Source organism: Phalacrocorax aristotelis, chromosome 10, assembly GCF_949628215.1.
Source record: "Phalacrocorax aristotelis chromosome 10, bGulAri2.1, whole genome shotgun sequence".
In the NCBI taxonomy this organism is placed as follows: Eukaryota; Metazoa; Chordata; class Aves; order Suliformes; family Phalacrocoracidae; genus Phalacrocorax; species Phalacrocorax aristotelis.
In genome coordinates, this window is record NC_134285.1 from 5,927,546 (window position 1) to 5,942,461 (window position 14,916).

Genomic DNA, 14,916 nt, shown 5'->3' on the forward strand with positions numbered 1-14,916 from the left:
TATAACATTCCCTTTTCTTGAGGTCTATTAAAGCCTTTCACTTGTAATGTTACATTCAACTATGCAATTTGTGTGCTTACGAGGTCTCAGTGATTTGTTCTGTGCTTTCTGTTAGAGCAGTGGTAGGGATGAGACAGAACTTTGGAATGTTGAAATGCCTGCCAAATGATTAATTTTTTTCAAAAGTAAGATTAATTTTGTCTTGTTGAGCTCTTAAATGTATCTTTAAAGCAGAAATGAAGCTTGAAAGATTAGTTGTTACGATGCCATATTGTTAACTTGGGGAGGAAAAAACCTATTTTCATTAAAACCCAAAAAGGTCTGTTGGCTGGAATCTAAGATAGTTTTTTTCCTTTTCTTTTCTCCCCTCTTCAAATTATGGCTTGATTGGATTAATTGCTAATTTTGCAGTTGCTTCAAAAGAGACATATCAATTGTCTTCAGAATTGTCAAGACCCTTATAAACACTTAAAATGCTTTCTTACAAATAAGTTGTTCTGCTTCAAGTGGTTAATGGGGACATTCGCTTTGGTAAAGAGCAATTGGATTTGTTGATTCCATTTGTACATAGATAGGAGGTTTCTTTTCTAAATGAAGGAAACCTGAGAAGCTGAGATTGCTTATGGCTTTCAGTTTACACTACAGAGTTCCTCCATTCACTTTGTATATAAAATATTAAGCATGCAGTTTATTGGAGAAACAGTGTAAGGGTATACCTTAGTTTTGCTTTTTGACAGCTATTAGCACCTTCATTTAAATGAATAAAGATAAGTGATTACTCTTCAAAACATTTTAATCAAGGTGTTACAAAACACTAAATGTGTCCTAATTGCCTAGGAAATGTTGAGAATTTATTTTTGTGAACAATGTGTGTAGCAGATTCCTTACCATGTGGTTTAGTTCATGTAGTTAGCAATATGAAGGGAGGATGTAGGCGTGACGATATCAACAAATAGGTGTTACTGGGACCTGGACCGGAGCTTGAAGGGGCTGTTTTGCAAGAGGCATACAGTTGTGAAATTTAACTCTCAGAACTTCCAGGCCTGGACACCAGATTTTAGTGGCAATGTTTTCCTTTAGTCTGGTAAGGGGGAGCTAAAGTAAGCTCCCAGGGAGGTGATGCATATTTCAAGGGGAAAGGAATGTTGAGCAGTTTTCTGATAAGACTTTGAGGTCATGTGACCAGATTAAACTTAAGGACTGTGTGCTGCTGTATGGAAGTCTGTATGTGCTGTTGTGATGATTATTTGCTATGCTTTCTTGAAGGGCAAGTCATCACAGGAGCTGAGCTGCTTTTGGACTTGCTGGTGAAGCTTAAGAAATTATCAGGCGTCCTGCAAACCAGAGAAAGAGATAGGGGAGACAGAGGAGTTAGAGCTGTAGAGCACAAATACGCAAAAAGGATGTTTGGGGCACTCACTTCAAACATACAGGGAGAGACTATTACAGACATTCCACAGCCTTTCTAATTACACAAATATTTAAAGCAACTAAAAATGCCTTTCCAGAAATCTGTTGTTGTCCTGTTATCTTCTGTGTTCGTTATTCCGATGCTGCTGTTTTCCTGCCTAGGAAGAAGATTAAGTTCTTGTTTAACAGTAGAAAAGGTCCTTCTTGAGGAGAGGAGAATTTCCAAATTTTCTTGTATTTCTTCTACATAATATAAAAACAGATAAGAAACAAAATCCAGATTTTATACTTTTAGGAGACTGCCTTAAAAAATGACACCAAACCAACAAACTGGCAAAACCTTGGATTTTTTTTTTTATTGAAGAGAAAGAAGCAGATGTTCCCTCCCTGCCTGTGCCTGATTTGCTTAGGAAAGACTTTAGTAAAGACTTTTGTCCCTGTTCTTTGTCAGTTAATTATGCTTCAGTATAAAACACTTTATGGATCCACCTAAAATGCCATGCCAAAAACCTGGGAATGTTCCATTTCAATTTAATATTACTTAGTTGAGACAACCAAATCTGTGTCGTCGTATATTCATACTGAGTTAAAACTATAGGAGAAATGTTAATTCAACAGACTTCTGAGCAATTCTGAGTAATTTAGTATTATGTGTCATTAGTTTGGTAGTTTTAAGCAAATTTAATTACAAAAAAAAAAAAAAAAGGGCAGTGAAGAACTTAGTCCTCCAACAGAGTTGACTAAGTGCCTGTTTTTAGTTTTTCTTTTGTCTTGCTCTTCCACAGTGAAAATTTAATGTCAGATATCTAGCTACAATCATACCCCTTCCTTTTGCTGTGAATTTTGAAACATTTTATAGAAGCAATAAGAAGTTGACATTCTAATAAATTATAAATTAAAAAATAATCCAATTTTTACTTTAACATCTTCATCTGCTTACTGAGTCTCGGTCTAATATTGCTTCAACAGCTAATTCTCAGTGTATAACTGTCATAGTTTATACTGAAATGGTAACAGATCCTTAACTAAGACAGTTCAACAGCTTTCTAGCAAATGTCTATGAAATGCCTGTTGTGTGCATTGAAAAAAAAAAACAAACAACCAAACCCAGACATTAAAAATTGCATAAGCCATTTTCCTGTTAGAAGTTAAAAAAGCGTGCCAGTGGGCTCTTGAAAGTCATTGAGTGACTTGGATGGGCATCCCAATAAGTTAATTTTTCACTTCATTTGAACAATTTTAGGTTTTTGTCATTCTAAAATTGCTCCTTTTCAAATTATCTGTACTTCAAAGGAAGTCAAAGAGCTTTGGTTAACAGTGATTTTGTCCCTCTCCTGCCTTACTGTGCTGCTAAGTTATGCTGGACTAATACGCTCATTTAGGGCAAAAAAATCTTGTTTCCAAATTAGGCTTAAATTCTCTCATTTGTTTTGTTTTTTGATTTTTGCTTAAATGTTATTGCAGAAGGAAATGTGATCTAAGGGATGGGTTGGTGGGACAGAGGAAGAATGTTCTAGCTTTTGGCTCTTTGTGCCTTACCCAGGAGAAAGGAACTGAAGTCATGATTTAATCTGCACCCCCATTTTGGAAGCCACTTTTTGTCATTTGTTCTTTGTGTTATTTTTGTCATTACACAGCATATGAATCAGAATTAATAACACACTGCTCTTGAGTCATACCGTTAAGCATGTGTGTTTCATTCATAAGATTTTCATGCAGTCTAGGCATGGTTTGCTTTGTGGTTCCGTGGGCTCCACTGTTACATGGGGAAGGAAGCTGTCTGCAGGTTTGCAGGGCAAACCTAGTCACAGTGCAGAAAGAAGCAGCTTCTCAGGAAGGGAGTTCTGGGTATATTTATGTAAGGGTAAAGTTTCATACTTCCCTCAAGTAGCAGTGGTGATTCCAGTAGTGTTGTTAAGATACATTGTCAGACAGTTTCCCTTAAATTAGACTTCTTGGATTTTTAATACTGGTTTTGATAGCGGCTGTTCCACAGGGAACGGACGGAGCTGTAGGAAAAATTACATACAGCCCATCAGACGAAGGCTTGCAAGGCCAGAACAGGTTATGTGTGTGTTGGGATGCTGACAAATTTCTCTTTTTATGTGGCATTTTTTTTCAGAAACTAGTGATGAAAGGCTGTTCACAGCAATGAGGGCTGGTTGGTATTTGCAGTGCTTTGGGAGTTGACCAATTCTCTTTAAATTGAAAGCTTGTCTGATTTAATTTCTTTGTGCATGCAGTGTTGTTCCTCTATTTGGAACTGTGTAAATTTGGCTTTTGCCGAATTGTATGTGATCAGGATACGATGTAGGCCTCAGAAATGGGCTTTGAAACCTCTCAAGGTATTTGACAGCTGAGTGTGTGCAAGGAGTGTTTTTGTCTCTGTTCACCTGACATGGTTAATACTCATTGACTTTATTTTCTGTATTATATCTATGTCATTCTGCTTAACAAAAACATCCTCCAGAAATAAGTATAAACCTAAAGCTGCCAGTTGCTGAAACTGAGATTGGAAGCTGATTGTTGATTTGAATTGCCGAACAGATGAGGATGATTATTTTTTATTGGAAATCTGTCAGTAGCTATCATTACTAGAAATCTGTGGCTTTTATAATCCCATCTCATTTTACTGTTGGATTAATTTCAGTTCTGTATCTCAGTCCTAATACATTATGGTATGAATTTCTGAGAAAATGAGAAAAAAATCAGGCAAATACTCACTTTTTTTTCCCATTTAAAAAAACCCCATGCAATTATTTCATTGATACAGGGACCAAACACTGGTGTTGGGGGCTGGCACTCAACATGGCAAGAGGTGCCTGATACTAACTATTGTTGTGATAATTCAACCAAATACAGCAAATTTATGAGAATCTTAAAACTGCAGTTTTTTCAGAGCCTTGTTGACTTGGCAGTAAATTTTACAAAGATTGTCCATGTTGAAATTGGTGTGTCTGCTTACAGCTTGTTTTTGCCAAACAGACTAAGCATACCCGGTCCATTTCTGTCTGGTGTTTTCTGGTTTTTAGCATCTGGTGACTCTAGTAGGTGGAAGATGGTGAAGTGGAAAGGGAAACATAATTAGTATTTTTTTTTCTCATCAGCACTAATACAAAGTTGCCTTTATCCTTACCTTATCTCTAGATTTTTCTAGTTAGAAGCTACTGCAGAAAGAGAACACCTACTTCCTTAATTCGGGGGTGAGGGACAGGAATCTGAGTCAGAGGTCCGCTTCCTGCAGATAGAAGCTAATGAGCCCATGCTGAATTCAGATTGTAGCTGTATAGACTTCTCTTGTAGGTTTTTTTGGTGTGGTTCCCCAGCCCTCCACACCCCTGCAGACATTGTGGAGCATGTAAAACCAACTGTCTTCTACTTTCTGGCATATGTTATCATTTAGTTCTCCATTTATACACCAGTAGAAAGAACCTGAATCCTTCAACTTGGAAAACGAAGTTAGAGCAGTGTTAGATTTGAGCTCTGCAGAGCTGAGATTCCAAGCTGTTTTTCCTTTGCTCTTGGGTTATGTGGGGATGTGGCTTGCATCAGACTGGGTTGAGTTAGTTCTCCAGTGTTTGCTCAGATGCCCAGCCTGTATCCCTCAGTAAAGAGATGGGGAACTGCTTAAATTCAGAATCCCTTCAGGCTCAGCTACAGGAGTTTGAAGTGTTTTATCGAGTGCTGTAATACATTTGACAACCCAGGCGCATGTTGGCTTAAAATTGACTTGTCTCTACTATCAGAAGTTGAATTTTAGATATTTTAATCAAGCCATCTCCACGTTGGTGTCTTGGTTTCTTCTCATAGTTTCTTTGGCCACTGAGTGTGATGTCTTTGAATCATACTGTTTCATCCTGTTCTGACACCTTTCTTTGATTGCCGCAACATGTGTCCTCATTGTCTGAGGAAGGCCAGGTACATCTGCTTTATTATATATCGACTTAAGACTTGCATGTACCACAAGTGGTATTAAAGGCTTCAAAATTTTCTGCTGAGGAAGGCTACAAGGTGCAATTCTGGAAGCAAAAAGCAGGAACCTTTGAATTGGGATTGCCAGAACTGAATTCTGACTATTTGCATCAGCTCAGTGTTTCACTGATTTTCACTTGGTTGGAAGTGACAGATCATTAAAGAGGAAAAAGTGATGCCTTATGTGTATAGTTGGCTGGAAAGTGGTATCATCACAGAAATGGCTGCTTTAGTCTTAGATTCAGTCGGAATCCCAGTGGTCAAGCTAGAGGCACATCTCCTACCTATTCAGTTTTTGGAGTAGTAGGTGCCTCATTCCAGGGCTGTATTTGAATAATGTAAAATCCAGCCAGGCTTAATTTCACTTGCCAGCAATAGTGAAGCCTTGACTTGCATCTTGGGGAACACGACAGAGTGTCTGTCTACAGGTTTCACTTCTGCAAAGCTAGCTTCCTGCTTGCTCCTTATGAAAAATCCCTTTCGAGGTTTGGGTCTCTCTTCCTCTTTGGGGATGATCCATTTTGCTGCGGCAAAAGGATGTACTCAGTACGTACTGTGATGCCCTTTCCAGCTTCCTTTCCCTTGCAGAGTGTGATACAGATACTTCTCTTTTGGGATGGGAAATCCTTTCTGGTGGCTCAAGAGAAAAATATTTTTGTATTTTTTCATAAGCTTCATTTTGCCTTTATTTTAAGTTGAATCTCTTACACTCACAATTTAAGGAGAGGTCTCCAAAAAGAAAAGTTATCTCCTGTAGAGGCTGTCATTGTGGGATAGTGGTTGCTGGGATTGTCAGACTAGCATTATTTTGATCCCGTTTCTCTAGCTTTTAGGAATTGGTTATTGGATTTGATGGAAAAATACACCTATTCCTGACAACTGCAGAGCTGTTGCTAGCAAATCTATAGAAATCTGTGATCTCTTTGACAAGAGAAAGTTATCAGAGTGGTATCTGAAGTGTTATCTAGAGCTGATGGATATTCCCCCTGCCATGACTCTGGACACTGCTTGTATGAAGGACTCTGAAGTCAGCACACTTTTAATTGTGTGGAAACACTGCTTTGAGCCACATGTGATGTAGGTGAACCTCTACACTATCAGAGGTTATTCAGCAGTAGCCAGAACTGTTGAATTGTACTGTTTATATGTACATTTACTTATTCCTTTTCTTATCCTCTTGGTAATGATCCTGTGATCATGCTCCACTGAAACTCCATAGCTGAGTAGCAATTAGAGTGGTGCTGGGTGTGCTCACCTCTGTGTCTTTGTGCTGAGCAGTGGGATGGGGAGGAGGTTGTGAGCACTTATTCTTATGTATATTTAAAAAAATATATATATGTTCAAGTGATAAGCTGTCTGTTCACCTGTATGAATGTTTAGGCAGGCTGCTTGCTCTGAAGAATTTGGTCTTGCTGACTGTTCGGCTTTAGAGTTAGTTTATGGGTTGAAGTGAACAGTGGTGAGATGCTGTGACTTGGGTGGTGATTACAGCATACGGCAATGGCTTTGATAAAACAGGCTTTTATGTAAGCTGGAGAGGATGCAACCCTCTGTTCTAAAGGACTGCAGCAACTTTGGCCTGGTGAAATTGCCTTGTCTGCTTTTGGTGAGACCTTTTTCATGGTTATGTGTAGAACATAGTTTTTTCAACCAATGATTTGTTGAAAGTTTCTATTTTGTTTTAATTGTATAGGACACCCGATGATCTCTCAAGGCAAATTGTGGCCCTGCAGCAAAGGGAGCTTGTGCTGAAAGAGCAGAACTCTACCATCACAAACAGGTGAGTGATACCCATAGTGGCTGCTGGTAGCAAGATGCTGCTTTGTTAAAGCTTGTAGAAAGAAGACAAGGACTGCAAGCTGAGAGAATGGCTCTTTAGATTTCCTTGCTGTTCCATGGAGCCTTCTGTGCTATCTTCTATGTCCCATGTTGATGAAGAGTTTTTTGCTTGCTTAAATCCTTTCAGGAAGAAAAAGATGAAGAACTGTGGGTGGATGCAGTGAAGAGTTTATCCAGCTTTATTTTGTGAGCTAAAGTGTTTGCAAGGGGAAGTGAGCAGCTTTCCCAGACCATCTCATCTGGAAAGGGAGCATCACAGTAAAATGTGCAAAGTCACCTGGGTATGGGAAAGAGAGTAAGAGCCCTGAGGGAGGTGATTTGACTACTTAGAGGACCAGTTTGTATAGATGGTGGTGGAAAAGTATGTTTGCAGTTTTGGTGGCAAAGCACTGCTAGGCTTTGGGAGGAGCAGTCTGTTTGCAGAGTGAGGTATGCTCTGAAACTAGAGGGTGTTCAAGCCTTTGCCCTGGTGTGGGAGTGAATATCTAATAGGGGAAGTGAATTTGTCTGCCAGAGCTTAACTTTCCAGACTGCATTGGTTACACACAGCATTTCCTGACACGGATCCAGTGTGCCAGAAGGCACTTCTCATCCTCGGTGCACATATTCTTGCTTCTGTTTTATTTCCTCATGTTAGGAACCTGTTGTATGTTCTTGTTAAAAACAATACCTCTATCATTCAAAAAGGCTCTTGGACTGTACGCATTGCCAAGGTGTTAGCTGACTTGTCTAAGCAACAGAAGTGTGGAGAATGTCAACCTTTGGTGTAAACGTCTTGAATGTACAGCAGTCAAAGACTGCGTAATTGAGCACTGGACGAGCACTCTTAGTTTCTCCTGGGCTGCATTTGCTAATGTGTCTCCTGAGGTATGCGGTAGATTTTGGTTCAAGAGATGATTGTGTTCTGGGATCTGCCTTACTAATGGTGGGCAGGATTCAAGCTGGGTGTTAAAAGCTTCATGTGTGTTGTTGCTGTTAATGAAACTATTTAGTCAGTTGTAAAATTGTTAGCCAAGTGTAAATTCCCATGAGTGCAGCCAGCCAAATTGTTTTGTGGCTTTTGCTAACAAGTTTAAAGGGGTCAAAAAAATCTCACCAATACAAAAAAGACATTTAATACATTAAAAATAAACCAAGCAAACTCTCAAACCCACAACTGATCAAATGATCAAATAAAAGAATGGTGGTAATGTTTGAGTTATTGATTTTTTTTTCCTTTTTTTTTTTGGGCTGCTCTCACAGCCTGTCAGAGAAATGCTTTTTCTAAATTTGTTAGTGGCCAAGGGGATTCATCTGTTGAAAAAACAGCCTTTTGGTAGTGCCTGTTCATGCTGGATGTAATTGTGTCGATTTAGTTTAAAAATAAAAACATGATTAAGATTACTTTTTGATTTCAAGTGAAATGGGCTGTAAAGCTGCTTAAATTAAAATTCTAACATTATCTTGATGCAATGCTGTGTGTTGTTTCCAAAACTGATCATTTCGGCCTTCTTCTGTCACATACCTTATTCTGTCTTAAAACGTAGGCAATAAGATACATTTTTAAAAACCTTTCGTTACAGATGATTTCAAAGTTCCCAGGAGAAGGTCTTGAGTCTTTGGAAATAAAGCCTTGTTAAGGAAGCAAATCTAATTTTCCTCTTTTCCCTGAACAACATCCAGATTTAACTGATGGTCTTCTCTTTTATGTGTTTCATAATAGTGTTCAGAATGGTCTGTGTATTACAGTAACTTAATATGTGATCATGACTCCCTCTAGTGATTGTGCCCAGCACTTATTCAGCTTTCTGTTGTTTTTTCAGCTACAAGTTCTTTTGCCTCAGTTGAAATGTGTTAAGACTTCAGTACTGACAGTGCTATGTTTGATTTACAAAGTCGGTGGTTATGCAGGTATAGAGCAATGTGCAGGATAAAGACCAAAGAATTTTTGCCTACCCTAAGAAGCTTTGATTAATGTTCTCTACTAAAATTGACGTTTTGGTAGATGCTTAAGAAACATCATCAGAAGTTGGTGTCTGAATTTATTTTTTTTGCAGTGGAGAATCACAGATAGTCCTGGCTTACCTGTTGCTACAGTGCAAAATTCAGTTTAGTAGAAGAGGTTTGAGTGTGGTGTTAAGGATGGTGGTATGACCCTCTTCCCCAAATGGCTGATACTGCTTTGTATAGTGACCGTATGTTTGGCTGTCACTGAGCTTTTGAGCGCAGGCAGAAGAGTACCTGAAAGGGTTTTTTGCAAGCTGATTATTCTTTCTCTGTCTTTACGCTGCAGTATTCTTACTGTTTTTTATTCCCACGGATGGTACCTTTCCCACATTGTTTAGTGACTGTGATAGGCACTTGCCAGCTACTATTTATCTCACAACCTGATAAATAGTCCCCAGTTTCTTTTTGATACCAGAGATGCTTGGTAGCGAAGCAGGAGTTAATTGCAGGACTTGACTTCAGAAAACAAACCAGGCATGGAAAAGGTATCACAAGGGAACAATTTGCAGTGTAAGGTCCCATCCGTTTCTGTAAAACTGGAGACAGATAGAGCTGAACTGCTTCTCAGTGTCCCTTAGTTGATCTAGAATGGGGAGTTATGGTATACAAACATGCTGGTAACAGCATTTCCCAAATGGCATATGGCTTCACTAAACAGACTAAATGTATTTTGCTTCATTCTTCCATTCTTGAACTGCTTTCCATTTATTACTGTATATTTTTTAGAGCCAGTGTTTCTGCTGTTAGAAAGGCAATAGAGTTCATCACACCACACAAAGGCTAAATCCATTACAAATCAGCCTTTGCATTGATATTCCCCTGCTTCTGGCTCAGGGATGTGAAGTGCAGTCTGTGTTTTGTGTAACCTGTGCAATTACCAGTGTCTCAAGGCCTCCCAGAGATGAAATGATGATGCCTATCGTATGTGCTGTATTGCTTAGATTGGATGCTTTTAGACACAGAACCACAGGACTGAATTTCCTGAACAGTGGGTTTAAATCAATTTCTTTTAACAGTGATTGTTTACATGTTTGGGTAGTATAGACTCCCTTGGAGTTTGCTGTTTGTGCTAGGGAGGAAAACCTTCCTGTGGTGCTAGCGTGGGGAAAGAGGAAAGGGGTCACTCTTGCACTGAACACATAAGCAACAACTCACTCCTCTTCGCAACCTCAGGATTGCAGAGTAATGTAGCTGAAAGTGCCATTAATAGCGCGTGATGGAATAACACTGCTGTTTTGGAGTGTGTTGCTACAAGTTGTGTAAATAGATTAAATTATACCTTCAGCAGTAACAGCAGGAAGTATTGTGGAGCTCTGTAACTGCAGAACGAAGATAACAATCCAAAGGTTTAAAGGCTCAAAAGAAGATTGCTTAGGCCCACTTTGATAGCACGAACTGTACCTGCTCTGCTCTTTAGGAAAAGGTGATGAAGGGAAGGGTGTTTTATTAGTGGGTCAGTTTAACCACGCAGCTATCATTAGTTTAAGCACATTTTCCCCCTCAGAGCGTTCATGCTATAAGCATGGTATGTTCAGCTGTACTTCTTCAGGAAGAGTTGAGAGTTGTAATACGGAGAGTTGGCCAAGCCGTTTATAAGCTTTTGTCTTGTGGAAAAATGATGTAGTAGTTAACTATTTTTTTAAGTGAGAAAAGCTGCATATTTATTTTTCCAACATCCTATCTGTATATTTGGAGTGTCTGGAGAGGTTTCCTAACACAATCCTGGCAAAGCATTCTAGAATTTGAAATGCGGGGGAAAACTTCCCTTCCCATCAGTGTTGTCCTCTGAGATGGCTAAGTATGAAGGTGTGACGCTGCTCGCAGTTGGATCTTTGCTTCGATTCTGAAAGACAGGCTATGAAAATGTACTTTTTTTCTTTTTTGGTTACTTGTGGTCCCTCCCAAAGTGATCATTTCTTTTCTACTTTTGCTTTTGTTGTCTAAGTGTAATATTGACTTTGGACCATTGAGGTATCTTGCAGAAAGTCAAATACAGGGAAACGCATAGCTGAAGTTAGTACTGAGCAGGATGAAGGACACAAAGAAAAACGTAAGAGGAGTAAATACTTGATTCTGGTGTTGGGATCCTGGAGCTGATGGCTAATTCTCATCACCTGTGTCAGAAACCCAGCCATGTGTTTTGACTTATAGTTTCATATGTGAAAAGGGATACACAGAATATGTTTGGAAAAATATTTTTCCTTCTCCAAGTGCTCACAGAGTTCCCTTAAGAGGCAGGGTTGTTTACCACCTGTATTCATATAAATCAGGTAAAGCTGATTTACTCAAACAACCTGCTGTGTGTGTTGTTGCTTAAAAATGAAATAAAAAACTAAACTATTGAAGGCTGGGAAATGTAGATTGCAAATGGAACAGAAAATGCTTTTGAGTTGGGCAGCAGGGATTATTTTTTTTTAAATAAATAAAACAATGAATGAGTGATGATAAGCTCAGAACCGTCTGTCTCCATAAGTGCTGTTAGCTCAGAAGTGTGTCGTAAATCTATTGCCCATCTTCTCTTTTCCTTGGGTGTCCCAAAGAGCGTCAGTCACAAATATAAATAGAGCCTGTCAGACTTCTTCCCCAAATCTTCTGGAAAGTTGGACAGAAGTTTAATTACAGTGAAGTGTCTTTTATCTGACAGAGAGAGAAGTGCTAGCTTTTTGATAGGCTTTATGAGTTATTTTGTGATCAAAAGAAGCACTTAATGTCTAATATAGGACAAGGTAGGGATTTTTTTTTTTCTTCTCTTGTTCATCTATATGGCACATTGCGCCTTGATTTATATGTGGAGGGGTGTGTGTGTACCTAATACCAGACAACTGTTTATTCACAGTGCTTCAGGGCAATATTAACTGCTGGCAGGTTCTGCATTCATTTATAGAGTAATATTGTAAAGAAATGACTAGTAGGTATTGCTTTTTCTTTTCTTGAAAATGGATCTTTCATGCATTTTTATACCAGAAGATAGTTGATAGTGTCCTATTAAGTGACCAATCTACTGTCTCCAAATAAACATATCAAAGTAGTAAGCTTCCAGAGCAACAACTGGTTATTCGTGAGTCTAATTTGGTAGACACAACGTTTTTCCAATTTTTTTCTACAATATAGTTAATCCCTAGCAGAAAATAGGAAGGCAAAAAATAATTTAGCCAAGACATTGACTTCTGCTTCAAATTCTGAAAACATGGGATTTTGCCCAGACCTTTGCTTTTAATGATTGTGCCGGTTTTAGTCTGATTTCCTGAGGGTGTGAAGCTTGTTACTGTGCTTTGTGTGTGTATGTAGATGAGATTGTGCCCACCCTACGCTTTTGAACTTGCTAGTTGTCTTCTGTTAAGTTCGGCAGATGGTAGAGGTCCCAAAAATAATAAATTCCAGCAAGGTTAAGGAAAACAGGCCTGCAGCTCCAGGAGAAATGTCTTGTTGGTGCAGCTGGAACCCTGCAAGCAAAAGACCCTCTTAAAAAAGCCTGATGGTAAAGCTCCTGTTGGAGATCATGCCGCCTTAGCCACTGCGCATTCAGCCTTGAGACTGGCGGTGAGTGAGCACTGTTCTGATACCACGGTAGTATCACGATCCATAATTTTCTGCTATACCAAGTTCTCCAAAAGCTTGTGGCGTTTGATAGTACTGTGGTGATGTTGGTATCAGTATCACTTTCATGCTGTTGGTATGAGAAATGGAAGTCTACCTGAGTCAATATTCGCCTATGGAGAGAGAAATCCATAGGAATCCAGAGAACTTTGGTTTTTGAAGCTCATGGAACTAGTCTCTTTTTCTATTAAAAGAAAATATATAGAAAAAGCCTAAAGAACAGCGTACAGAGGACTGACACAGCTGTAATTGTGCCATCTTTTCAGCCTGGAGCTGAAAAGCTGTGGAAACTGCATAGTGCAAAACCAGTAAAAAATATTAGTTTCTTACCTTATATTTGACTGTGCTTCTTGGCGAACATTCAAGAAGAATCTGTGGAATGCCTCTGTTTCAGTGCTTTGATGACTTTTAATTATTACACAAATTGTAGAAGCTATTTAACTCTATTCTTAGGTTTTTTTCCCCCTGTTGTTCCAGGATTGTGATTGACCCTTCTTGTTCCTAGTAGCATCCCTGATGTTTGTGCATCATTTTAATCTTTTTATTACTAGAATGAACAATAGCTTTCATTTGTTTGTGATCTGGAGATACTGATTCAGCATTCCCTTGGGTGTCCAGGTAGCAATGTGTATTATTAACCAGAAAAAATGTGTAAAAAGTAATCAGTTAATTTGATAGGAAGCATAGATCGTTCTTGATGGTGTGTTGCATCACAGACACTCCTTGTTACAACACGGAGTTGCATTGTAGAAGTAATGGAGGCAGAAGTCTGCCTAGCATTTCTTCTGTACGTGGCTCACATCTGCGCTATAAATCTTTCACTTCCACGACACTAAAATTCTTAAAAATCCTAGAGGAAGTAGATGTATGTTAATACTGGTATAGAGTTCTAGGAAACTAGAATTAATATTTAGAATTATTGAAGCAATTTGAAGTCAAAGCTTATTATCTATTTTCATTATTTGTATTATTTCCTTTTTAGCAGAGAAATGCTATGAACAAATTAATGATCTACATGAGTCTGATGGGCCGAAGGAGGAGTGCCCCACATCCATGTTATATTTGTGATATGAATACAAAGGGAGAAATTATCTTAGCTATGCAGTAGGCAGCAGTACAAAAACATTCTGCTTTGAAACCAGTGCTCTTATGTAAAATCTTGAATTCAGCCTCTTGCCAAGCTTTGTACAGAGCTCTGGGAATTGTAGTGATTTAAGGTTTCCAGTGCTTAGGGATTTGTCTTTTATTGCCTCTGCAATGTGGCAGTAAGCCTTGAAAATTTTACATGAGTTGGAAAAGAGGAGGGCCCTTCAGTTTGGGAATACCTCTAGAATCAGTCTTGAAGTCATAAGGATGGTCCCAGGAATAAGGTAGAAGAATGTGGCCTGAGAAGCCCGGACTTTGCTTCTGGAGAAGCTTTTTGTTTGTTTGGGTTCTGCTGAGTCACTTAATACACTGATCTGACTTTCTTGTATTCTCACCTGCAGATCCAGAAGACCACACGAATGAAAACAAACATCTCTGCTCCATATATCTTGTCTAGTCTGCACCTAATTATTTTTAAGGCAAATAAAATACATTAATTCCTATCTATCTGTACCTGTTAAGATTTTTTTTTTGTTCCCTTCTCTTGCAAAAGCGCATGATACAGATTTGTTTCTTCCCATATAGTATCTTAAGATTATAGTACTGACCATGGCTCCTGAACTGTTCCTTTGAAGTGTTTTATGATAAGTCATCAACAGTCAAACAACGTTGTGTATAACCATTTTGCTTCTTAATTTGTAATGCTAGAACTGCATTATAGCTTTCCTGAGCAGTCATGAGAAGCCAGAGGAAGATTGGTGGCAGGCTGCAGAATGAATTCTCTGTCTCTTTACACTCATGTACCCAAATACCTACTGTAGTTGCCGTAATAACAGGTATATTAAAGACTATGGATTTTTCTAAAGTATTTTAGGGTACTGTTTATATTGTTTATTTTAAATGGATGGTTTCCCAGTGCTTTAGAGGGAGTGGGGACAGCCAGAATATACTGAGGCATCTTACCAAGGTAAATGTGAGTTCTGTAGGATTTTGTAACTGCTGTGAAGTAGTATCAGTTCACATACT

General features: G+C 38.8%; 1 protein-coding gene across 2 annotated transcripts in view; it reads left to right on the forward strand.

Moving 5' to 3' along the window:
* MAD1L1 (mitotic arrest deficient 1 like 1) overlaps positions 1-14,916 on the forward strand; it is a 381,688-nt gene that overhangs the window by 34,073 nt on the left and 332,699 nt on the right. For both annotated transcript variants that reach the window (XM_075104884.1, XM_075104885.1), the window contains exon 10: positions 7,076-7,162. In XM_075104884.1, coding sequence (XP_074960985.1) covers positions 7,076-7,162 — 87 coding nt within the window. The remainder of the gene's footprint in view (positions 1-7,075; positions 7,163-14,916) is intronic.